Here is a 25,852-nt window from a genome sequence, read left to right as displayed (position 1 = left end):
TCTCTACGCGGCTGTAACCCGAGCCAGGTGTTTGCTGCACAGCTGGCTCAGGTGAAGCGGCACCAACAAATACACTCAAGACATTGTTGTGATTTTTTGTGTTTGCCAAATAGAGTTTAAGCACATTTGTAAGGTTGGTGTAGTGCTGATAAAGATTAAACGAATAATGAAAAGTAAATAAATAAACCCAAGTGAACAAAAGTTGTATCGGCCTCATCCGAGCCAAAGTGGAATAAAGCCTGAAACACTGCTGTACAGATATGAATGAATGACTTAATGGTCTTTAACAGACATCAGTTCACATCAGACATCATCAAAAAATACGTTTGAGAAATGCAGAAATCAACCTTTCATTTAGTTTTTTTTCTTATTTTTTGTATTTTCAAATGTATCGTGTTCGACTTATTTCATTCATTTTGATAAACATACCCTGACTTTTCCACCCTGCTGTTCCCATTTGTCCCCAGTTCTGGCGCCACCCTCAGGTCAAGCGTTGCTCCAACGCTAATAATCAAAGAATTGTACATTTAAATGCATGTTTCCTTCCCCTAATAACTTTGATTCCTTGCTACGTGCTGTCTGTTACATGGATTGGTGAAGTGTGCATTGATGGAAACACTAAATGGAGTCATTTCCGGGATAATGTCACAACATCACAGTTTATGGGGACAAACGCCTCAAATGAAAGGTCACACTTTAATCTGACCCTCGGAATTTACGCCTGTGTTGACGCTATTGCAGAGAAATTTGATTCATAAGGCAATGACACAACTGGAGGCGGATCTCTGATAGAGCTGTCCATCATTTAACCGGCGTCATTACGTCACATCTACGTGTTCCGCCCCTCGGTGGTGAAGGGTTTCCGCCAAGATGGTCGTCGGTGCCTTCCCTATCGCCAAGCTCCTGTACCTGGGAGTGAGACAGATGAGCAAACCCGTGGCGAACCGGATCAAAGCGGGCGCCCGGAGGAGCGAGTTCTTCAAGAACTACGTGTGTCTGCCGCCGGCACAGCGTGAGTAACCGAGCTAACGACGGCTAATGACCGCTAGCTTACAGTTAGGAGAAGGTGGGACAGCCTCCAACAACCAATGGGATTGTAGCTTAGGAAACAGTTCAGCCAATCATGTCCCCGCGTTGACGGCGTTGACCAATAGCAGCAGAGCCAACTGTCACAGGGAGAGTTCGGTCTGTCATTGAACGGTTTGTGTTCAGCCTCGAACACTGTCACGCACACTGTTCACATTATACTATAACTGAGTTAATGATTAATAATGGAGATTATGTAGTGAAGTAATGGAAATGATCAAAGCTCTGCGATCAGTGAAAGCTTATTGATCGTCAGGCACAGATCCATCAGTTTACCGACCCTCAACAATGTCAGTGACAGCAAAAGCCATTGTTATATAAATGTGTTTATTCATTTGTGCTTCATAAGGAAGAATGTTTGAATGGATCAATCCTGTCCAGACGTCAGCAAATAATATAATTTCATATAGACTTAGTAATGCAGTTGTCCTCGATTTATTTTTTGACATTTTCGTTTCTTTTATGACAAAGCTGGTTACTGTGTTATTCAGAAGATTATGAGGAAATACGTTCATATTGGCCCTCAATTGGCCTTAAAATGCATCTTGTAAACATTGCAAAGTGCATATGATACTATATGGGCAAATACAGCCTGAGTGATCAGATCCATATATGTCCTCGTATGTTTATAACTGTCAGAACTGTATCTATAACTAGATCACCTGAGAAGCATGAGCACGTTAAAATTGAAGACATAATGTCAACTATCCTCTTTGTTCTTCGTCCCGACAGTGTACCATTGGATCGAGATGAGAACAAAGATGCGGATCATGGGTTTTCGGGGTTCTACCATAAAGCCACTGAATGAGGAGTCGGCAGCAGACCTGGGCGCAGAGTTGCTGGGAGAGGCAATCATCTTCCTCGTTGGCGGCGGCTGTATGGTACTGGAATACAGCAGGCAGGCTTCCAACGCTCGCCGTAAAGAAGATGAGCTGACTGCGTCAATCACAGATCTACAAAGTCAACTAGCAGAGTTAACATTAAGCTCAGAGACTATGGATGCCCAGCTGAGAGAGGTCAACAGGCTGCTGTTGTCCTTCCCAGTTCCCACCAACAAATGATCAAATTCTCTATTTGCTAAATGCACAGGACAGGAACAACATTGTACTGCAATATGTGCAACCTAACAGCAGCCCTGTGTCACACATCATGCCCCCGGCCCACAGAGGCAGGGGGGAGGGGGCGTCACCATGCCAGTGTGCTGTGATTTGGGGTGCCAACACTCGCTCATGTTTGAGCAAGAAATTGTGAAGGGGATTGCTATGATATTCATAGTGTATTTCTATGGTTTATTTTGCTTGTGCACCACAAAACTGACTGTAAATAAAAACTGACAAGGCAGAGGTGACATTTAAAGTAATATATTTGATAAGATTTCAGCATATCTTTGTGCTTCAGCTTCTTCTTGTGGATTTTAAGTACTTAAAAATACTGGGATGAGCCTGTCACCTTCTTGCTCTGGTTATCATGCTTTTGTGATTTGGGTCATCAGTGACATTTCAGCACAGACAAAACAGCAAAGTGTTGATCATGCCAGTGGATTGAATTCAGGATATTCTCCCCCATCCAAGACATCACAGACATGTCATGTGTTGTTTATGTGGTGAATCCCTTTGCTGGTGTGTGTATTTTGCAGGTCATGACATGTCAATGGAGGATTTACAATAAACAGATTGTATGCTGAACATGAAGAGTGTGGGCATATGTCTCTCAATTTTCAAGAGTTGTGAAAATGAATTGAACTGAATTTGGAAAAATATCATAACTTTAAATATATTACAGACCAAATCAGTACATACAGACATAATTACTCGAAATAACCCAAAATCAAACGCATATGTCAAAGTAAGGCATGATTAGTTTGCTAGTTTGGAAACAGGAAGCCTAGTTACCCGGATGTAAACATCTGTGTGCCTATCTCGGCTAACTTCCGCTTTGAGGTGGCGTCATTCTGGACTTCCTCGCTAGGGGGCAATAGCGAGCAACACTCTAGTTTGTATCACAGTTGACCCGCGCAACTCGCGTGAGAAGAGGTAGGCCGCAACTTTATCTTTTGTTCAAAATACATGTCATAACCGCATTATACACTCGGTAGGTTATATATCGCTTCAAAGGTTTGTATGCGAAACGGAATTAGTTTGTTGGAAGCGTGCATGTTGTTGCACTTAGTCGCTCTGCCTCTCTGTTTGGTACATAAAGTAACGCTAGGCTAAGATGCTTTCGCTATCGTTAGCCGCGTAGCCTTAACCTGTAGCGAACTTTGCCAAATATTATAGTTGTAGTTTCAGTTTGCGGACCACTCGCATATTGCTGTGATCGACCAGAATTTCAGAAGAACTTTGTTAATATTTTGCATTCGCCCAGGTGCAGTAATAATGCAACAATCAGTCAGTTAGCTTAGCACTGGTAGCCTAGCGAACCGCTCGACTAGCAAGTAGCCGCGCAACAGACCCACACCGTAAAGTGAAGCGTTTATTCATCGTCCTCCCTTTGCTTTGTGTGAACAGCAAACAACTACAAGAACAAGAATCTTAAACACAATGAGTGTCGACGTGAAGAAACTGAAAGTCAATGAGCTGAAAGAGGAGCTCCAGCGCCGCGGCCTGGACACCAGAGGCCTCAAGGCGGACCTGGTGGAGCGGCTCAGAGGCGCGCTGGAGGCGGACGCGCAGGCTGATGCTCCGGAGCAGCAGCGCGGCCAGCAGCGGGAGGACTACAGCCGCGACTTCCATGGTGATGAAGACGATGGAGAGGAAACCAAAGAGTCTGAAGGTGAGTGCACCTGAAACCTGCTGGGCCTTAAGTTAAAGGAGCTTTTTTCAGCCTCCACAGCCCCAACGGTGGCCTGAAAGCGAGAAGGTCACAGGTTCACTCTAGTGGAGTTGCTGTGTTCTCCACAGGAAGTTTCATCAAATTAAAAAAAAGTTAAATTGGTCTGTTTAAGTCTGTGAAAAGTACATTTAAAAATGAGAAATTCAAATATTGTGATCACACAACTGCATTGCGCTTGGTTCCATCTCTGAATATTAAACTTTTGTACTTTTAGATGTGGAACCACCGGAGGACTTTGATGGTGAAGATGATGTGCTCCAAGACGATGATGATACCCCCCTAGAGGAGAGCGATGCCCCCCTAGAGGAGAGCGATGCCCCCCAAGAGGAGAGCGATGCCCCTCAAGAAGAGAGCGATGCCCCTCAAGAAGAGAGCGATGCCCCTCAAGAAGAGAGCGATGTCCCTCAAGAGGAGAGCGACGTCCCTCAAGAGGAGAGCGACGTCCCTCAAGAAGAAAGCGACGTTCCCCAAGAGGAGGATGATGTTCTCCAAGAGGAAGATGATGTCCCTCAAGATGAAGATGATGTCCCTCAAGAAGAAGAAGATGCTGTTCTTCAAGAGGAAGATGATGTCCCACAAGTTGAAGCTAATGTCCCCCAGGTAGCAGCCAATGTCCCCCAAGAGGAAGATGAGTGCAGGGACTCAGGTGGTTACTATGAGGAAGAGGAGGCAGAAGGTGGCGCTCTAGAAAGCCAGTTGTCTTCAGACTCGGGTCACGGTGTGCCGGACTTCACAGCAGACGTAGAGATGCAGAAAACAGAAGTGGCGCCTGAGCCCGAGGCGGAGGCCGAGGCTAAGATGGAGGCTGAGGTGTCTGCTGAGACCAAACAAGGTGAATGTTTAACTTCATGTGTTCAACACCACTTCTTACTCCAGCGTCTTTGGATTAAATTTTGTATCTGCTTGGCATGTGCCACCTTGATGTGTGAACTTTTGAATGAATGCACCCACACATGCACACGCTCTGTTCTGTGTGTTATCTTCTAACACTGATCCATCACGTCTCCTTGATAGTGGTAGACGTCAAAGTGGAGGTCAAAACCGAAGCTGACACCGAGGCTGCTGCGGACGGACAGCAACGGGAACGGGAAGAACGTCACCGCGAGCAGGACGGCTCCTGGCAGGGCGACCAGGTCAAATCGGAGTCAGAGAAAGGCGGACAGTACGGACGCAAGAGGCCGTACGAGGAGAGCCGCAGCTACGGCTACTACGAGCACCGCGAGGACAAGAGGTACGCTCATAACTGTATTAGTTTACTTTATACTTTTTATTTGACATTAGGGATGTGAGAAAAAAGTAGCTAGAGTTACAAATCAGGATTCCTGAGTGTTCTGTGCCTAATTGTGCACAGAGAGCTCTTAAATCTGGAGCAGAGCGTGAGCTGACACTGCTGACACAGCGTGCAGCAGCCTCTCGCTTTCAATCTGAAGTCTAGACTCTTGTTGGGTTTACAGCCTAAGTGGGCAGCTTACATTGCAAACCCCTGTCACAGAAAAACTAATGTGGTCATAAAAGTAACTTTGGAGCGCCGGTTGAGCTCCGATGCTGCAGAGAGTCCAGTAACTTTGGCCAACAAACACTGAAGCTACGCTGCACAAATCACCCAGTGAATCATAACATTCTGTGCTTTACTGTGTTTTCACTGACGTTCACCCATTCAGCTGTTTTCTCAGTGTTATTGTCTCCTGCTGAGGGACTGACTTTACTCTTCATATGCACTCACATCATCATCACCTGTCTGCAGGTCTCGCACTCCACAGCCCCCCGCAGAAGATGAAGAGGAGAACATCGACGACACGCTCGTCACAATCGACACCTGTGAGTAGGACGTTACAACGCACCTCGGCAACAGTAAAGATTTATTTGTGAAGAATGTAAGCGTTTTTTGAGGAATTAAACAATCCTTCTCTTTTCTCAGACAACTGCGATCTGCACTTCAAGGTGTCCCGGGATCGTTACAGCGGTTATCCTCTGACCATCGAGGGCTTTGCTTACCTGTGGGCCGGAGCGCGGGCGACGCACGGGGTCACCCAGGGACGCGTGTGTTACGAGATGAAGGTGTGAATAATGAGCTTACACCATCACTTGTTTATCACAGTGATTGTATTGGGTCTGTTGTTAGGCAGGCTGGTGTTCTTCAATGTTCCTCTCTCCCTCTCTAGATCAATGAGGAGATCCCTGTGAAGCATTTGCCCAGCAGTGAGCCGGATCCACACGTGGTCAGAATCGGCTGGTCCCTCAACAACTGCAGCACTCAGCTGGGTGAGTCTGGAGCAGCGACGCTCTGTTTGGCACAAATGAAGGCTTTAGGGCCTCGAGAGAACAATGAATAAGTTTCCTTCTGTCTCGTTTCAGGTGAGGAGGCTTTTTCCTTTGGTTACGGAGGAACTGGAAAGAAATCCTCTGACTGCAAGTTTGCAGACTACGCCGAGAAGTTTGGTGAAAATGATGTCATCGGCTGTTATATAGTGAGTAGCAGCATCATTCTCTCTCTCTCTCTTACACTCCATGTAACCTGCAGGACATTGTTAAAGCTCAACCAATTCTCTTTTTTAAATGGTCTCACCTGCACTTTCAGGACTTTGACAGCGGTGACGAGGTGCAGATGGCCTACTCTAAGAATGGAGTCTGGTTGGACGTGGCTTTCCGTACCACCAAGGAGGACCTGGCAGGTCGCGCCCTCTTCCCTCACGTTCTGGTGAAGAACTGCGCCGTGGAGTTCAACTTTGGACAGAGGCGGGAACCCTACTTCCCCCCTCCAGAGGGCTACACCTACATCCACAACCTCAGCATGGAGGACAAGATCAGAGGCACCAAGGGGCCGGCCAACAAGTCCGAGTGCGAGGTACAGACGCGCTTATGTGGTGAAGCAGCTGACCTGTCGTATAAATGCCTGCATGATCATGACGTAAAGGTGTAGAATGAGGAATGAAGCCGCCTCCTTCTCTGTTAACGTCTAGATCTTGTTGATGGTGGGCCTGCCTGCCTGTGGAAAGACCACCTGGGCCATAAAGCACGCAGAGAGCAACCCTGACATGAAGTACAACATCTTGGGCACCAACGCCATCATGGACAAGATGAAGGTCTGTGAGCCGACGGCACACTTCCCTGACATTACCACACATCCTGCCCGCTCTGATCTCACGTCCCTCCCGCCCGCCCGCCCTCCCTCTGCTCCACAGGTGATGGGTCTGCGTCGACAGAGGAACTACGCCGGGCGCTGGGACATCCTGATCCAGCAGGCCACCCAGTGTCTGAACAGGCTGATCGAAATCGCGGCGCGCAAGAGACGAAACTACATCCTGGACCAGGTACTGCGCCCCCACGCACACACACTCTGTCATACTCACACCACAGTCAGTCAATGTGCCCTGATGATCACTCTCTAATGGCCTATCTATTTATCTTTCAGGGGGGCTCTGTGTATTATAGAGTAGAAGAAGCATTGCTCAGCCTCTTGTCACTCGCTTTGTCATGTTATTGTAAAACCGAATGCTTAATGGCTCTCATACGTGACAGAACCTCTCATGTTTTCATCCCTCCGTATACTTGCACATGCTTATTCTCCTGTCATGATACAGTATTGTGTGTCTTGTGAATTCTTTCAACAATGTACAAGTAAACCATGACTATGTAAAGATGTTGAGAAACAAGTAAGCTCTGACTGGTGAGTAAGACAAACACCTTCCGTTGCTAATTCCATAAGACAGAGTTTGATGGCTTTTTTAAAAGAGCCGTTTTTTAAGTCAGATACATGGAACTGTTGAGTGTGTATTTAAAATAAATTGATCCCGGAGGTAAGTAATGACGTAACCCCGCTTTAGCTTTTCAGGCTCCGGCGGTCAATCACATGTTAAACTAAGGTAGGTGGGCCTGATAGTGGATCTGGGTTTGTCCTTGGAAACTGTGAGTATCCGCAGGTGGGTTGTTTCTGTCTGTCTGTTGTCTGAAGCGGGACCGCAGCTCGTACGGGGACAGAAGGAGTCCAGGTGAGTGACGGGGACCCCATCAGAGTGAGAGACCAGAGAAGTGAGCTGCGTTTGAGCCGACGTGCTGTGGACTCTGACCTGCAGATAGGAAGTGGATCAGCGTGTTTGACTTGTAAACGGTGCAGTCAGGCGTTTCTTTTGGCGCGCTGAACAAAGGCAGAGGGTGTGTGCGTGCGTGTGTGTGAGAGATGTAGGTGTGCGTCGAGAAGGTTTAGAGCGTCTGAGGCCGTAAGGAGAAACACGTGGAGCTAGTTTGTTTTGTCTCTTCAAGCAATGAAGACCTCAGCAGTGACCAGGGAAAGGAGAGAAACGTTTACAGTTCCAACTTTTATTCTTCTTCACAATCGCACGACGGTGACTAAGCTGAGGGAAGTTTAGCTGCTGGCTTGTTTCCTTGGTGTGTGTGGAGTCAGGTTGTGTCAGGGGCTTCAGCCGTCAGGACGCAGGGTCGCCTTCGTCGTTTGCGTTTCCTTGTTTCTGTGCAAGAAGGAACACGTCGAGAATTCCGTGTGTAATGGACCATGGGTGGAGAAACGAGCTCGACAAGAAACTTAATTATTTACCAACGGCTAATTATCTACGAGTGAACGTGTGACGAGTCGAGGTTTACTAGCTGCGTGATTTCCTTTCGACGCCGATTAGATTTCTCTTTGTTTACTTTTGGTCCTGATTTTCTGGAAGCTAAGTTGTGCAGTGCAGTGAACACACTGGTGGGGTCGCCCTCGGGTCACGAGGACTTAAAACCAGCAGCCGCTGTGGACACAACGGGGACGAGGTGAGTGTGTGTGGAGTGATGAGAGGCCGTTAGTAACGCAGTAAAAACTCGTAGACAGACTGACACCCAAGCCAAACCTCTCTCACTTCATTATTGCAGGGTTCCAGCTTTCTTTCCAGTGGAAAGCCGTTTACAAGTAAACAATAACAAACAAGCTTCTACTTCTTTCTTGTCACCATTGCTAGACAAATGTATATGGATCAGCAAGGAGACGAAAAATGCGTCCTTTTGAAGGTTTTCAACGCAAGGCTATTGTAATTTGTCCCACGGACGAGGATTTAAAAGAACGAACATTAAAGCAAACCAATGAGCAGGGGAAGGATGTGCCCGATCATGCTGTATTAGAAATGAAAGGTAGGAATGCTATGGAAACAACAAACCAAACACCAGATCTACCTTTTCTATGTTTTTTTGTCTCTAAATCAAACTTGGAAGATGCCCCTCCCCTCTCCCCTCCCCTCCCCTCCCCCCCCCATCATAGCCTTTGGCCAGATTTCAGCCCTGGACTTTATTTAAAGCGTCCATATGAATTTGATTCTTTCTTATTTTGCCCTCTCCCTGCCCACCTGCCATACCGCTTCCTCTTTCACGCACTGCAAACTGAGACTTTGGTCCCGTTTAAGGTCATGCAATATTACTGCTAATATTGCATCATCATCATCTTCATCTTCATCATCTCCCCCCCCCCCCCCCTCTTTCCAAACTCTCTTGGCAAACTTTCCAGCACCAACGTAAACGGCTGAAAGTTAATCTGTAAGCGTTCTCACCTCAGCAGTCGTTGGTTTGCAGTGCTCTGTCCTCACCCGCCTTAGTTGTCCCCCTTTGTCCCCCCCCCCCCTCCCCTCCCCCTCTACTGAAGTCTCCCCCTCCTGTGTTTGCATGAACAAATGTCTCCTCCATGTTCCTCTGGAGGTGACGTTTGTTCCTTACCCCACCAAACACATTTTGCCATTTTGCTGTCATCTCTCTGCTCTGATGTTTCTCTGATGCCCTCTGCCTCTGTGCGGTCCTAACTATTGTTCATTTTGTCTTCCGGTGGTGTGACTCCTCTGGTCTTCACTACACCCCCACCCCTATCTTTCTCCCTCTCTGTCTCCATCCCTCTCTTGCTGGATGGCCTCTCTCTCTCCTCCTCCTCCTCCTCTCGTGCTTTCGGCTCTCTCTCACTCTCCAAGCCAACTTTACTCTCCCTGAGTCTTGCGACTTCCTGGATGCTGTGACGTTCGCTGAGCTGCAGCAGGATGAAGCTGACAAGCTGGTGAAGCAGTACAATGACGACGGCCGCAAGGCCGGCCCGCCGCCCGAGAAACGCTTTGACAACAGGCAGGGCGGGTTCCGCGGCCGCGGCGGTGGCGGTAGCTACCAGCGATACGACAACCGCGATGGCAACCGCGGTGGCTACCAGAACCGCAGTGGGGACGGAGGCAGTGGCTACAGAGGAGGTAAGGGAACGCAGTCCTGATGTCCTCATACATGACCTGCTTCAGTACAGCCCAGTCTGTGTAGTTTATCGTAGTAGGAGCTTGTAAACAGAATTGCTTTGCATGGCTGTGAATTCTATGATAACGGAACTTTAAACATGAAGTTTGTTCACTGTTTGTTTGTCAGGCTACAGCCGTGGCAGCTACAGCCAGCCCCGCTGGGGTAACAGCTACCGTGACGGAGGCTCCGATACACGTAGCGGATACAACCGCAACCAGCAGTCGGGAGGAAGCTACAACCGCTCAGCCCCATACAGCAAGGGAGGATACAGTGAGGTAGAAAATCCTGTATGTCCTTTAAGTTACTCCGATTTGAGGCTTTATTTAAGAACAGGCAGCATTAAGTTTCTGGTCGTGTTTTCGGTCGTATTATACGTTTTGTTTATCCTTCAGGGTTACAACCAGAGCTACGGCCAGGGGTACAACCAGGGCAACTACAACCAGAACTACTACAGCAACTACAACCAGTACCCAGGGTACAGCCAGAGCTACAGCCAGACACCTGCCACTGGACAGACGTACAGCCACCAACAGCAGCAGCAGCAGCAGCCTCAGCAGCAGCAGCAGCAGCCTCAGCAGCAGCAGCAGCAGCTGCAGCAGCAGCAGCAACAACAGCAGCAGCCTCAGCAGCAGCAGCAGCAGCAGAGCTACAACCAGCAATACCAGCAGGTACTTCAGGCTCTAACGCCGGCATCAGGCTCTCTCTTATGAGTCTAATCTGTTCTCTGGTGTTTGTTACAGTCCAGAAAGCGCTCTGAGTGCCGTTTGCTCTCTCTGTTTGTCTCTTGCAGTACGCTCAGCAGTGGCAGCAGTACTACCAGAACCAGAACCAGTGGAGTCAGTATTACAGCCAGTACGGCGGCTACTCTGGACAGGGCAACCAGGGCTCCTCTGGGACCCAGTAAAGCCACGGCCCCGCCCCCCCCTCCTCTCCGCCCTGCGTCTGTACCTGCACCCACTCACATCCTCCTTGATTTGATTTGTACAGATCCACATTTAGTCTCCTACCATGATTGTCTCTTGTCCGGTTTGCCTCCGTAGCTTCATTCCCCATCTGTGTACACAACCTATACACACACTTTGATGTCTTGTTTTTTTACTTAAAGCAGTCTTACTAAGCAGTGAGCGTGACATGGTAGGTGCTAGACGGTCGGAGCATATCATGAATGTCGTCCATTTTTTTGCATTGAATGCGGATGTCTGAAGTTCAAACCCCCCCCCCCCCCCCAGATTCTACAGATTGAAGACTTAATTGTATATTTTAGAACGCGTAGGATGAAAACGTGAACGGGGACAGGAAAACAAAAACATCAACCCGACAGCTTAAATAATTCAGCTGGAATTTGAGAAAAAGCTTAAGCGAGAACAAAAAGGCATGCTTTTACCTTCACCGCCCCTCTTTTCCACTGTGTTGCTTTTATTTCCAGTTTTCTGGCTGAGCACATTTCAGTTCATTTCATTCTTATTCTTGATAGAAACTCAACATTGCAGAACATTTTTTTATAGGTGTTTGATGCTGTAGTATTTAATCGTTAACATTCTTTTGAATATTTTTTGCCACTCTTGTTGACTTTAGATGTATGTGCAGATATGTTTTTCCTTTTTTTTTTATTATTATACTTTGTAATAGTCGTCCATTGAGTCCAGTAGTCTAATCCCGTTCTGTCACAACCATTTTTTCTATCTTATAATGGAATTCTGACCCCCAAGCTTTCTTGTCTTTATACAATAAATCCACTTGTATACGCCTGTTCAAAGTGATGAGGTCATTGTCTTTGTTGCACACACACGCACGCACGCACGCACGCACGCACGCACGCACGCACGCACGCACGCACGCACGCACGCACGCACGCACGCACGCACGCACACACACACACACACACACACACACACACACACACACACACACACACACACACACACACACACACACACACAGGTCAACATCAGGTGCAACACAACGGATTCAAAATGACACAATATGGAGCTGTAAGGTCGCCTGGCAGTCCTGGGACCTAAAGTGTAATGTGAGTGCAGTGAACTGAGTGAACTTCAGCAGGAATTTGAAAGTCAAATACGCCGTCGGAGCAGGAAAGGGCTTCCCAGACATCGCTGTTACTGTTTACCAGCCAAACACATTGAGATTAGCTGGTTCACCTTTCAAATTCACGGAGGAGAACCTTCACGTTTAGCTGCCGGAGTAAGAAATGACCAGAACTTGGTTGGTGGTTAGTGTTAATGTCCAACCCTGCGTCTGTTGTACGTCTATCTACACCAGGGGAGTGTGTGACTGCATGCTGTTACACGCTGGAGCACCAAAGAAGTGAGGCACCTGTTCCAGAGACAAAGAGGTGGGAGGAGCCTAAACAATGACGGTCCAACTAACAAAAGTTGACAAAAATAACTTTAAAAAGCATCACAAGGAGTCCATTTCTCTTCAGCTGGTGTGTGATCTCCTGTCCGTCGCCACTCAGAGTCTGTATCAGTTCATCACCAGTGGAGCACGTGTTTGTCAGAGACTTGGCAGTGTCTGGATGTTGTGATGTCTGTGTGAAGCTGTGGAAAGGCTCCAGGCTCAGTCCGGCTCTCGGCTCTTGTCTTTGTAGAGATGCAGTTCCTCCATCTTCTCCTGCAGGAAGAAGACGGGCATGGAGCATCCTCGGCCTCTCTGGGGCTGCTTGATGACCTTTAGAACACGGCAGAGGGCAGAGGGCACACGTCAGCTTCGAACCTTCCTAGTTTGCATGCTTCAGTAGGTGAACAGTTACAGTTGTCTTTAGGGACTAAGACCTGTATTTGTTTGAAAGCATCTCCTACATTCCTTCTGTTCTGCTGAAGGAGGAAGACTTCTCCCTTTGATTGTCTCACCTTTCCGTCTGGGGACGCTGGCAGAGAGTTGTGATGGTTTGCTCTCTTGTTCCTCTTCTCCGGCGTCCACACCCCAGGGTCGGTCTGAGTGGAGCGGTCCGACAGTGTTGAGTCACAGTCGGTGTTGTTGCTCTGAATGGAAGTGCACCTGTTGTGTTCTGTGTCGTTACTATGTGGGAAAACAAAGGCATCCTCCTCTGAACCTGGCAGGGAACACGAGGCATCAGTGCTGCTGGACTGGAGCCAGGTCGATTAGTGTGTGTGTGTGTGTGTGTGTGAGATGAAGGACATACTGGAGCTGTGGCCCTTGGTTCTGGAGTCGGGCGCGGGGGTGCAGGGGCAGGAGCCGCCTGTGTTTTTGTGTTTCTTGCACTCCATCCTGACCAAATCACGACAATGTCTGTGACAGTTTATACCACAGGCTGAGAGAGAGAGAGAGAGAAAGAGAGAGAGAGACAATAAACATCAAATTATAATAACAATGAAATGATCAAAAGTCTGCTTCCTCATGTTTTTAGGGCTTGTGATCCCTGAGTTATGAGACCAAACAACAATTTGAGCTTCATAAGCGGCCATATACTGCATGTAACTCAGTGTATATGATACTTCTCTCAGTTAAAGCTGCATAAACTCTTACTTCTTCATTTCATCATATGGATGGCTCCTAAGAAATACTTCAGATTGATCAACCCCCCCCCTTAATCACTGATTTGTGGGCGTTCTCATGGAGGGCCTCTTACCTTTACAGTGGTATCCCTGCTTGATGACTCCCCACAACTGCAAGGGAGCAAACACGACACACACACAGGCCATATTACATCAAACGAAACAACAAACTTCATGTCAGCTCTCTGCACACAGCACGGAAACAGATACTCACGAATCCGCCGCATGTGTCACAGAAGGTCGGCCTCTTGTACGTGGTTTCATGAAACTTATGTGCGTCACTGAAGTTGTAGCCCAGTTTCGCACACACGGACATTCCCCTTATGAAGTAAGAGGTTATTTCCTCTCGGCTGATTTGTCCCTGCCTGGGTTTAAAAAATAGCAAAAAAATAAAGTGAGTAAGAGTCAATTTTTCCCTTGACGCCACGGTGACGTCCGGCGTGTTCTTTACGCTTCCTCACCTGTCAGTTTCATGAGTGCAGAAGGTGAAGGGGAAGTTTGCTGCTATTTTCTCAAAGTCCTCCAGGGAAATATAGCCGTCCTGGTTCTGGTCGTAGTTTTTCATGATGGACTGCAGGGGGCAACAGAGGAGTCAGATCAGTCAGGCTCACTCCTCCGGCGCCTCAGCAGCAGCAGTCAGTTCTGCTTTTGTTGCCCAGTAATAAGGAAGTGAAAGGAGGAGTAGGCTGCTGTCACATACTCACATCCACCATCTGTTTGACGTGTTTGGATATGGTGTCAGGGTCGAGCCTGGGGGTGACCCCTGAACCCCACTCTGCTACCACCGGGGGCTTCACTGGAGCGACAGGCTGCGGACCGGCAGATGCACAGATGAGACAGGAAGAAGGCGCATTTGAAAACACCCACCACATAACACGCTTCCCTAACGTACGGCACTCTGATGTGGTTTACTTTGATGCACTGAGCCTGCACTTTTTGTTTCAGAGTACAAGTTACACCCACATGTACGCAGTCCTGTGTGAAAAGAGGTTAGAGCAAGAGCGAGGCTGATGCTGTTAGATACAAGGGCTTCAAAGAGGAATCTCCAACTTCACTGACCTGGATCTTGGGGTTCTTGGGTTCCTTAGTATATGAGAGTTCATATATTTCATCCTCTGTGTAGTATAAATCGAGAGAGAGCTGGAGAATGAGTGGAGAAGTGGAGAAATACTTCATTACATGTAAAAAGGCCTGATTTCTACCTGTACCTGCGTTAAATACACTCATATTAAAAAGGTTCCATGGCCTCAAGTATACAAGGTACAGGTACAACTTCACTATCTACACATTTGTGATGCTTTCAGATCAAATATGTCAAAGAGAGAAGTTGTGTAAGAAAAGAATGAAGGCCAGAGGTCAGGAGGAAGGAAGATAGGTAGATACAAAATGTCTAGGAAGGGATTTGTTTAGAGACGTCTAGTACTTTAGTGAAGCTACTCTGTTACCGTGAGCAGATGCAGGAGGTCTTTGTTGGCCTCAAACGGCGGCGTGCAGCTGTGGATGGCCAGCAGGTCGTTGATGTTACTGTAGAGATGCTGCAGTTTGCTCAGGTTAATTTTGTCGTCCTCCACGTAATCGGGCAAGGCCTCGTTGAGGGAGATGAGGTCCTTCAGGTGAACGCCCAGGATGGGCACCTTGAAGCCGCTGCACTCGTTGTAAATCTTGCGGTAGTTGCTATAGTTACTGCGGGAGGAGAGCAGCTCTGTCATCTCACTCAGGGCCTGTCGGACAATATAGAGTCAGACGATCACACGTGTCTTCATTTATGTCTGTGTGTCTCAGTGTATGTTGTGTAGCGCAGCATCCATCCATCCTGATCCAAACAACATCACCAATCATCCAGGTGAGACATGCAGGAAAGCAACACTGAGCATCATGAAGTGTGTGAATGTGCACCTTTGTGACGTCAGGAGCCAGCAGGTTGGACGTGTCCTTGAGACGGGAGATGGAGCTGTGACAGAGGCCTCCAGTCACGGCCATTAGAGTGTTAAAGTTCTGCAGGGATCGCAGCTTCTGCAGAACAAGAGAGAGAGCCGAGTGAGACTGTGACTCCAGCAGGAGAACGAGTGATGAAGAGAGGGAACAGCAACACAGTCATTGTGGGGAAGCTCCCCAAAGCTACAAAGGAGCTAAATAAGGACATTTCTTGGCAGACTCCCAGTTGTTGGACCCTCTTCTCCTGCAGCTTGTTTACCTGAGCTACATGGATGAACTTGGTGAAGACCTGAGCTCTCTGCTGGGCCGTGTGTCGGCTCAGGATCATCAGCTGGACCCACTGGGAGACGCCGTTACACATCATGACCGAGCGCTCCAGGGCCGGGTTGTCTGTCACTGAGCCTTTCACCACGTAGCAACGGTAGTCCAGGAACTGACCAATGAGAAAGCAGTCGTCAGGCAGAAGAAAATAATTTATTTTCAAATCCTAACTGACTGGAAGAGAAGATCAGGCTTTGCACTCTTGACCTCCAGTATTTGTTGTTTTCATTTTCCCTACATGCAAATAGCTCCTTCATTTAGTTTTTGCCATGCATTGTGGTCCACAGCACACTCAATGATCATGTAAATTTACTTTGCATACTGATAATTCTTCAGTAAACTTCAGAGCCTTTGTAGAGTCTGGTACAAAAGAGGAACTTAATAGCATCAATCATTTATTTTAGAATTTGTTTGGTAAATTTAGTAAACAATAAAAGAAAGCCTTGAGCCCCAGAGCTCCAAACAGCAGGCAGTTATAAACACACAAGCATCTCATTTGAGGAAATGATGAAATCGTTGTTGGGTGTGTCGCTCATCTGATCTGTCACCTGAATCGCTTCATCCTCCTAGAATCACTTGACACGCATGTTGTCGGGGAGTCGTGTGACCTACTTCAGGAAGTCAGCCGATGCTTACATCAACAAACCAGCAAATGTCACTGCAGGTCACCATGACGACGAGACGTGTACTGGACTCACCGAGACACTGCAGAAGTTCTTGAACTCCAGGTAGCTGAGATGTTTGGCCATCTCGTCCGGTTCCATGTGGTCGAAGATCAGCGACACCTTCCTCTTCTTCACAGACGGCGAGGGGGCTTGGGATATGTTCTCATGAGGGCTTCTAGGGACACAAAGGCCCAACAACATGACAAAAACAGGATGTTTCCATCTATAGTCATGACTAACGCTGCTGTTGTGTAACACAAAACACAATTCCACACAGGAGAAGAACCAAAACAAGGCTCACAAGCAGGAGGTGTCGATGAGCTGTGAGTGCATCTCCTCTCCGTCTGACTTGACCAGCGCCCACAGGTCCCCCATGGTCTGCTCCAGGTGGGGGTCCGCTTCGAAAACAGCTGGGAACTGGCCGATCCACTGCCTTTCCACCAAGCACCACAGGAAGACGTTTACAAGCCGCAGATACAGCAGCACAACCTACAGCCTCATGTGTGTTTACTAACCTGACGAGGTGGCAGATCTGTGAGCGTCTCAGGCCTCGTTTGTCAGACGGACAGTCCTTATAGGTGAGGGAGAGTCAAGGATCTCAGCAGCCCGGGGAGTAATGGCACACACACAATCACAGTAACACTCAGAAAAATACTTTAAATCAGCTTTGAGTGCAAAACAAAGCCAAGCCTGTTTCCTAACCGCAGAGATTAATACGCAGTGGACATGTGACTGGGAGTGTGTGAGTGTGTGTGTGTGTGCAGAGCCGGCAGTCACAAACGTGTTTCTGATCACAATGTCATAATCATTCAAAGGCCCTGGTGACCTTAAAGAGTTCAGCAGGAGGAGAAAATGAAAAAGCTGAGAACAGAGACGTCCCCGTCGTCCCAGAGACGAGCTGGACGTGCTGCGGCTCTATTATGAGGGAGAGCGAGGAACAATGGAGGATATAGGGTGAGGAGTTTTTGGGTGAACGTCTCTGAGGTCATCACCCAACTGTGCATCATCAGGGTCATGTGGACCAGCTGGGATCCTCTGGGGCTGGACAGCTTCCCCTCGGAATCTGATCAGACGGGACAGAGGAGGGAATGAACACGGGGCTTTATGGTCCATGGATAAAGGAGAAAAATCAAGGTGACACTAAGATGTAGGTCAGAAAAGACACCAGCCAAAAGAGAGAGAGAGAGAGAGAGAGAGAGAGAGAGAGAAGTAGTCAAGGGGTGAAGGAGCCCAGTACCGAAGCAGTTGAGGCAGCGCTGTACGAGCTCCTCCAGGCTGGCAGCACTGGCGCTGGGGGCGGAGCTGGGGCTCTGCAGGGCCCGGGTGATGTCCTGAGGACTGGGACATGTGTTCCTCCTTTTCTGGATGAGCTTCCTGCTCTTCAGCACACCGGGACTCTCCGCATTGGGCTTCCTGAGAGGGAGAGACAGGAAGAGAGAGAGAGAGATGCGAGCATAAATGATCTAGAAAGAAGTAGTGCAATGTTGTTGTGAGGTTGCGCAGGTCAACATCTGAGGAAACTCGCGATCTGATAAGCTCTGCTACAGAACTGCTAAACCACAGAGCGCAGACAGAATAATCTCACACGTTGTATAAACCACACACCGACTCTCTGTATGCGCACGCGTCTCCATCTGAAGCCACCCAGCAGACAGTATGACTGCAGAGACGTAGGGAAAGTCACCTGTCAGATAGGTCACCAGCTGGGATCAGTGGCTTCTGTGGGACTGAAATGTTGTACAGTCATCACTATTACAGTCACAGGTGTAGATCGGAAGAGACAAATGTCAATTCTGACCTCTTCGTCTGAGATTGAACAGTTGTTGGTGACAGACGTTGGTTGAAACATGCCTCTCTTGTTTAAACTTGGCTCGGAGTTCATTGTAAACTCTTTCTAACGCCCTTGGTTGTCAAAGTGTAAACAACACGACTTCAAAGAGGGTAAATGGCTCAAAATTGAACTTTTGCTGCAAGTGTGTGGCTACCCAGAGTGATGTAATGTGGTCCTGTAATGCAGCTTTACGTCACGCTGTGTGTGTGGGAACAAGTGCAACAATCTATGGAGAACATCCAGTTCCACTTTGTATTCTATTGCAATTCATCTGATGGTGACGGACAGCAGCTTTCTCAATCACATCCTCATATGTTTGCATTAGAAACTTTCCCTCGAAGGTCTGGAATGGGGATGAGATCAACATCAACCCATGAATGGCTCTACTTCAGATCAGAGCTCAGTTTAGCGAGGCCTCGTCTCTCTCCTACACACTTTTGCTTTAAATCTGTGATGAAGATGTGATGCTGTCCTTTCCTGCAGAGATCAGTGAGACTCTCCTTCTTCTCCTGATCACTGTGTGTACCTGACATTGTGTTCATCTTTTGAATACAACATGACCAGCATCCTCTCACACTGAGACACTGTGCGGCGCTTAAGCTGATATGATGACATTACCAGGAAACACTCAGAGCCACTTCAGAGAACTGAGGACAAGTTCCGTGAATGACCGGACCCACATCCCCTTCTGTCAGCCTGATTGTCTGTGTGTCACCTATTTCCCTAGTCCACACACACACACACACACACACACACACACACACACACACACACACACACACAATTAGAGTATGATTGCAAGTTTGCATCTCCCATAAGGCTCGGCGGGGTGACCAGGAAGAATAATGCATGCTGGGATAAGTGTGGGGAAATAGCAGTGACAGCAGTTCAGAGTGTGTGTGTACAGGGGACACACACCAAACCTCTCACCAAAACAACAACCACACTGCACCATAAATGACATCAGTGCACCAAACCAGGTCAAGCAGTGATGAGAGTCGGCTGGTTTGGACACAGAGGTCTTTCTCTCATCAGGGCTCAATACTGTCTGACATGCCTAACCTCCTCCTCTTCCTCCTCCCTCTCCTGCCTCTCCTTCACCTCATCCCACCAGCAGGTTACTGGGTTGAAAACACACACAGCCCAGATGCACGCAGCATCATTGAATGGCTCCCAAGCCTTCACACAAGGAGAAGCGAGAGAGGCGTGATGGAGCTCTGTGGCGAGGGGCGAGCGAGGACAGGAACAAGCGTGTCTCAGTCAAAACTCCAAATCTGTTCCTTTATAAATGTTGTACCACAGTCGAATAACAAACTGGATACGCTAACGTGCTAAAGGAGAGAGTTTAAGTACGAGTGGAAGCCCACTAGCTCCAGAAAGGAAGCAAGGGAGGAAGGAGGGAAGACAGAAGGGAAGGGAGGAAGGAAAGAAGGACGCAATAAAGGAATGAGGACAGACTTTTTAGATTTTTTCAGAATTTATGAATGAAACAAAGCAAAATTAATAAGTAAGTAAAGCAGGAAAGAAGTATTTTATTAGTTTACACATTTATCTAACTTGTAAAAAATGCAAAAGGTGTAATGTTTGACACATACACCCGCCTGTATGTGCTTTGATACACCTCTATGTTGTTGGTGGTACAGTTTGTCACCTCTGTATGACTCACACACACTCACACATACACACACACACACACACACACACACACACACACAACACAGCAGTACAAAGCGGTGGGTAGATGTTACTGATGTCATGGAGGAAATTCCCTGCTGTGCTGATCAGGTAAACGCACAGAGAAACTCTTCTCTTCTTTGCCTGTCCGCCTTAAATTAACCTTTAATGTCAAGAGTGTGAGTGTGTGTGTGTGTGAGTCCAATGCAAATCTAGCCACTGGCCTATCTATTGGTGGATTTGCATTCTCCTTTTAATAAGTAAATAAATAACAGTCGCTCTTACGTCGTATATCACAGCTGAGGGAGGAGAACTTTTCATATCCATGCACAATGATTAAAAAGGTGATGGAAAAATACTCAGTCACAAAGAAGAGCGCTGCATTAGAAACCTGAACTTGCATCTGTACCATATAAGTGTTAATTTACGTATGAGAGTTGGAAAAATGATCTTAATTGCCTTAAAGAAGTCAAAATCAAGTATCAAAGTGCATGAGTGTGAACAATCTTGTATCTCCAATGTCGATACAAGTTTGGTCTGAAAGTGTGACCGTGACCTTTGACCGATTTGAAACCAAATCGATCGCACAGTTGCTGACCGTAACCCCGAGCAACCTGACATGTTTATGACTGAGAGTAAAGACTGTATCAGATGTGAGATAGACGTGGAGCAAAAACTACAACATTCATCACTGTAATGCAGAAGTGGAAAGTCTCACAAAAAGGAAAAACACAAGCAAAGCACAAGAACCACAACTTTGTGTTTAAGTAAGTGAGTAGTGAAGTTTAGAGCAAACAGAAAGTGAGCAGAACCTACAATTTGACCTCCAAAAGCTGCTTTAATGAGTTTGTGTTTGGGTCCATCATATCGCTGCTCTAACGTTTAGTTTCAGAAACACCTCCTCTTCCTCCCTGACTCCTCCCACTCCCACTCTATTCCTCTTCCTTCATCCTTGCTCTATTCAAGCCATTCACAAAATAGCTTCTCCTTTTTGTCTTTGGAAATCCCCCCTCTCGCTCCCTTTCCCATCCGTGTCAGGACTTCTGGCTGGAACTACAGTCCCCCCCCTTTCTCCCCCTCCACTCTCTCGCTCCCTCTCTCTCTCACACACACACACACACAGGCAGGGGATATGCAAATTCCTGTCTTTCTGTCCTTAATTGATTAATTGAAGCCAGGGCCCTTTGAAGGCCTTGTTTGTGTGCTGCTCTTTTTCTCTCAGCCCCCCTCACAACCTGGGTTCTTGTTCCCTCTGCATCATGGGACGCATCTATCTGTATGCACCGAGCCATCCATCTACTGGAGCCAGAGGAAAGTGACAACCATTGTGCTCATCATCACAAACATTACAGCAAAGCCCGACAAACTTTCTCTTTAGGGAAAATGGAGTGAATTCATTTAGAGACACTGAATTCACACAAACACACACACACACACACACACACACACACACACACACACACACACACACACACACACACACACACACACAAGGACACTCAGTAACAGATAATATGATTTTGTCCTTTCACTTGCTTTGTAAACACGTTCACTCACAACGACTTCTTTATCTTTAAATTTGAAAGAAAGAACCTGTTCACTTAAGGGTGACGCATTGGTTTCGGCAACTCCATCAGTCCACCTTAAATTGAGTCAGCTAATCCCATCATTTCTGCGCAGCATCACATTAGATGCAAACGTTTCATTCCAGGGAACTTGATAAGACCTTCAACCCTGACAGTAACACACCAGCAGGTACCGGGTTCAGACTGAACCGGCTTATTATTGACAAGTGAACACCTAAAGCACACGGTGAGAACAGACAACAGAGCATGTTTCCATGGAAAGGTAAGCAGACACGCACAACTGTTGAATGTCAGGTCTTGTTTGTGTGCAGTACACACACACAATTTGAGAAGTTGATATTCTTCACTGATATGCAGGTCAAAGACATGAGCCATGACTGCGTTTGCATGTCTCCCTCTCTCTCTCTGTGTGTGTGTGTGCGTGTGTGTGTGTGTGTGTGTGTGTCTGCAACCTTTTGTTTTAACACAAACGCTCTCTTCACTGCACGCCAACTGAGTGATTTTGTTAGATTCAAACAAACAGCAGTCACAGTTTCTCCCTGAGCGGTAAACAAAAGTTGCCACTGGCCTTGTTTTCTCTCAGCTTCTCAAGAACCTTCACAGAAAACCACAGAGTGTCTCAGATAACCTCACAGATCACACATCCCTCTGCTGCTGACACATAAGACTTCACACTGCAAACGCTTGCTAAGAAACCGAGCTGCAAGTGGATCAAAGTGCACCAGACTTGAGTTTTACCTCTTGGGCTTGTTCATTGCAGAGGTCTTCTCCTCCTCCACTGGTGATCCTCTCAGGCATCTGAGTTTTTCCCTACTGCTCCATGGTTGACCCTGCACCTCCTCCTCCTCCTCCTCCTCCTCCTCCTGTGTGTCCTCTTGTGTTTATGTGCCCAGGCTAGTGTGAGCGGGCGCAGGGCTGAGAGATGCAGCGGGTGAGGGCTGCCCGCCTACCAGTCATCTACCAAACTAGACGCCTCACTCCTCACACCGCCTTATCACTGCACTGTGTATCTCACTCAGCCTGCCCCCCTCTCTGCTGTCTGTCTACGTCTATCACAGATCAGCAACAAAACTGAATTTATGCGCCTTCTTCCTGAGTACAACTGCAGCTCAAAATCAAACACAAACAGCTTCCAGCTCCAGAACGAACCAAAGTCATTCACTTGTCAGTCCTCCCGTAGCATAAACAAGTCAGTGGACAAGATAAATGGAGGAACTGGCTCTGACAGATAGGGGAACTCGCATTACTTTAGACGTGTGTGTGTGTGTGTGTGTGTGTGGAAGGGGGAGGGGAGAGGGCAGAGCATTGAGGTGAAAGTAGTGAACATACAGTAAATGCACCACCAATAAAGGAAGGAGGAGGAGATTTTGAGAGTGATAGTGATAAGCAATCAACTGAGCACCATCGGTGTCATCCAGGAAACGACATGTGCCGCTCTGGTTTTCAGAGCATCAAATGAGAAAAATAGGTCTCATCTACGTAAATGTCACTGTGATGTGAGGACATCGGTTGAATGCAAAAAGAAGGAATCATCAGAAATGAATTGTTAAATGTAAACATATAGAATAACTATATATCCCTCATACTAATATCCTGATACATCTTCAAATCTAGCCATTGAAATGTTAAAACCATGGTTACGTGTAGCCTAGGAGTCTAATGTGGCCTTTTTGATCTAAAACCCCAAACCAATGCTTTCTGTGATAACATTGCTGGATTATAATGTGTATGAAATTTCTTCATCCAGGGTCCTCGGGGCCCCAAAATCACTCCTGTCACCCTGACTTCTTCCTTCCCTCTGTCAATTCTCAGGGTGGCAACTGATTACACAGGGAGTTAGTGTTTGTGCTGGTGAATGTAACTGTGCAGCTGGACAGGGCGGCTCAAAGGCATCCTTGTTCCATCACACCAAGAGGAAGAGGCGACCGAACAGGGGACATTAATGTCCCCGAGTCTGCAGAGGTGGCTGCTGTCTACAGGAAGCACAGAGTTTGGGAGCGAGTGGGCGATATATGGCATTCAAAGACGCACGCAGTGGCTCCCTGCGGCCTCTGCATGCCAAGTCCAAACACCTCAAATCAGAGGTGGAAAGAAGAAAATGTACTCTACTAGTGTACTAGTGTTTACCTCCTTATGTCCTCATGCTACATATACTTACTATCTACTACTAAGATCCTGGCCTTGTCCTCATTTCAGACATTATCTCAAAAGATTTAGACAGATTTAGGAAAAGACACTTGGGTTAGAGGAGCAGGTGATCATTACACCTGAGAGCACTCACATTTACGTTTGCACGAGATGAAAATCCAAAATTTACATTACAATACTTACTAGTTACTTTATCACTTAATAGTTTACATTTAGCATGAAATAAAGATGACTGTATCTGGATGAAAAGAACATGTATAGCTGAATTCTGCTTTGTCTCAGGCTCAGCCCAATAACACGGTGACGTCTAGACAGATTCATAGAATTCACTCTGTCGCAATCAGCAAATGCAACAAACTCTCTAATTTAGGTGTATTTTCAGTGTTAAGTAAGTTTATGTCTTGCACACATTTAATGTAAAATAAGAGTGTTTCCAAGAGTGTATTGCTCCACTGTGGTAATCTGAGGTATTATTTCTTCCACCACTGCCTACACTTATCTTCATTTTGATAGAAAGAAGCTGAAGTATCACTGTGCACGCGAGGGGGGAAAAAAGAGAAAAAGATGACAACCTTTCCTGGCAATGTTGTAATCTTACTGTGAATTGAGCAATAGCGTCTTTAAAACAGGAAGAACTGCAATCAGCTGATTTTAAATTTAAGGCAGGAGAAAAAAAACAATAGCCATAAAGTGTATTTTTAATTTGAACACATCTTATTTATTCGAGCAAGATCTTTTTCCTACTTCTACCTGGCTGTTGTGTCGTCTTGGGTTTCTAAAAGCTGGGTTTGACTCAGGGGCGCGTTCCCACCCGAGTTTCGACAACCGGAGTCAATTGGCCAACCGATATCACGTGACATCGTGACGCACGTTTTGGCGCATTCTCTGTTTTGAACGGATATGTCCGTGTAGTTGTACTTTAGGGCTTCATAACCATAGCCCATACCCCCGTCTCTTTACTATAACCCCGACTCTAAATGTACATTTGATTAAATTATTCGTAGGTTTTTTTTTTACTTCCGTGGAGAACCTCTTATCACTTCCGCATTGGCGAATCTCTGGTGGGAAAAGATAACGCGGGGTTACGTCTCATCCACCGCCGGGTGTCTCTGTACTTGACGGAGCATATTCCACCCATAACGTTCCTATCAGAGGACATCTCGACAAAACAAACACGTTAATGGGCGGTTTAAATTCTTCAAAACAATTTCAGAGAATTCCCGTCCATGTCAGGCTCGTGTAAAGTCGTAAATTCCCGACATAATGTGACGGGAGTGTAACAGAATCCAAGATGGTGCAGGATTCCTTCACGTTCAATCAGCATTACGCTCGGTGGAGCTATACTGCACAATGCAAGATTTATATAATGTTTTACACACAACTGACAACGAAGTAAATTGCACACATTACTCTGGCAGACGCCCCTAAATATTATCTGTACTTTATTAGCACAAAATCCAGCAAACGTTAAACCATCAGGACCATCCCAAGCACTATGTCGCCATCTAGTGGTGCGGCGTTGCAGTTGCATGTTCGTCGAGCAGCAGCATTCCGCCTCAAATTCAAGACTCGAATTCCCAGAGATGCTGCTTCTGCATCAGCGGTGCGTCACGCTTCACCCTCTTCCCCTCCTCCTCCTCCTCCTCCTCCCGGTTCAGTGGAGTTGTAGCCGGTGAGCAGCAGCAGCGAGATCTTCCCGGTGTTCCCAGCTGTTGTTGCAGTGGGAGATGCTGGAGACGGAGAACATGCTGAAGGATGACAGATGGGGACTGAGGAGGTGAGGCTCTGCACACGGTGTGAGGGATACCGGCCCGGTGTGTGTGTGTTGTGTGTGAGAGAGAGTTTATCCGTGTATTGCTTTTTCCCAGGTTCTGTGCTGCCGCATCTGCTGTCTGGTGGCAGCAGGGCAGCGCCTTCATCTTCCTTCATGTGTTGGAGTGTTTCAGGCTCTCTGTAACTGTGACTACTGAGACAAACGGACGTGTGCAGCCA

At 47.2% G+C, this 25,852-nt stretch overlaps 3 protein-coding genes across 5 annotated transcripts; 2 read left to right on the top strand and 1 right to left on the bottom strand.

Moving 5' to 3' along the window:
* Window positions 1-818: 818 nt before the first annotated feature.
* On the top strand, window positions 819-2,807 carry opa3 (outer mitochondrial membrane lipid metabolism regulator OPA3). Its single transcript, XM_076146131.1, has 2 exons — window positions 819-1,012; window positions 1,819-2,807. Exons 1-2 carry the CDS (start codon window positions 871-873, stop codon window positions 2,145-2,147), a joined length of 471 nt encoding a protein of 156 aa, XP_076002246.1. The 5' UTR covers window positions 819-870; the 3' UTR covers window positions 2,148-2,807.
* A 222-nt stretch (window positions 2,808-3,029) lies between these two features.
* hnrnpul1 (heterogeneous nuclear ribonucleoprotein U-like 1) lies at window positions 3,030-11,920 on the top strand. 2 transcript variants are annotated; one of them, XM_076146471.1, is made up of 16 exons: window positions 3,030-3,119; window positions 3,594-3,858; window positions 4,133-4,750; window positions 4,933-5,149; window positions 5,663-5,736; window positions 5,837-5,976; window positions 6,081-6,180; window positions 6,274-6,386; window positions 6,497-6,763; window positions 6,879-7,001; window positions 7,101-7,229; window positions 8,868-9,036; window positions 9,858-10,124; window positions 10,291-10,439; window positions 10,557-10,832; window positions 10,955-11,920. In XM_076146471.1, the coding sequence occupies exons 2-16, from the start codon at window positions 3,627-3,629 to the stop codon at window positions 11,066-11,068; spliced, it is 2,988 nt and encodes a 995-aa protein (XP_076002586.1). In that variant the 5' UTR covers window positions 3,030-3,119; window positions 3,594-3,626; the 3' UTR covers window positions 11,069-11,920. The 2 variants fall into 2 exon arrangements, with proteins under 2 accessions (XP_076002586.1, XP_076002585.1); XM_076146470.1 differs by having other exon boundaries at window positions 10,291-10,451.
* A 91-nt stretch (window positions 11,921-12,011) lies between these two features.
* On the bottom strand, window positions 12,012-22,983 carry rasgrp4 (RAS guanyl releasing protein 4). Of its 2 annotated transcripts, none has more exons than XM_076146474.1 (17): window positions 22,451-22,983; window positions 17,859-18,034; window positions 17,573-17,684; window positions 17,137-17,199; window positions 16,923-17,054; window positions 16,655-16,793; window positions 15,895-16,068; window positions 15,597-15,713; window positions 15,146-15,421; window positions 14,760-14,840; window positions 14,405-14,509; window positions 14,162-14,271; window positions 13,915-14,065; window positions 13,775-13,811; window positions 13,328-13,456; window positions 13,035-13,237; window positions 12,012-12,852 (listed from the first exon to the last, which is right to left on the bottom strand). In XM_076146474.1, exons 1-17 carry the CDS (start codon window positions 22,465-22,467, stop codon window positions 12,742-12,744), a joined length of 2,133 nt encoding a protein of 710 aa, XP_076002589.1. In that variant the 5' UTR covers window positions 22,468-22,983; the 3' UTR covers window positions 12,012-12,741. The 2 variants fall into 2 exon arrangements, with proteins under 2 accessions (XP_076002589.1, XP_076002587.1); XM_076146472.1 differs by having other exon boundaries at window positions 16,655-16,796; window positions 22,451-22,982.
* Between the last annotated feature and the right edge of the window lie 2,869 nt (window positions 22,984-25,852).

This window comes from Genypterus blacodes, unplaced genomic scaffold (assembly GCF_046128005.1).
Source record: "Genypterus blacodes isolate CSIRO-AG114 ecotype Tasmania unplaced genomic scaffold, CSIRO-AGI_Gbla_v1 ptg000032l_1, whole genome shotgun sequence".
Taxonomy (NCBI): Eukaryota; Metazoa; Chordata; class Actinopteri; order Ophidiiformes; family Ophidiidae; genus Genypterus; species Genypterus blacodes.
The sequence above is the reverse complement of the archived record's forward strand: the minus strand, read 5'-3'. Positions and strand labels throughout refer to the sequence as shown.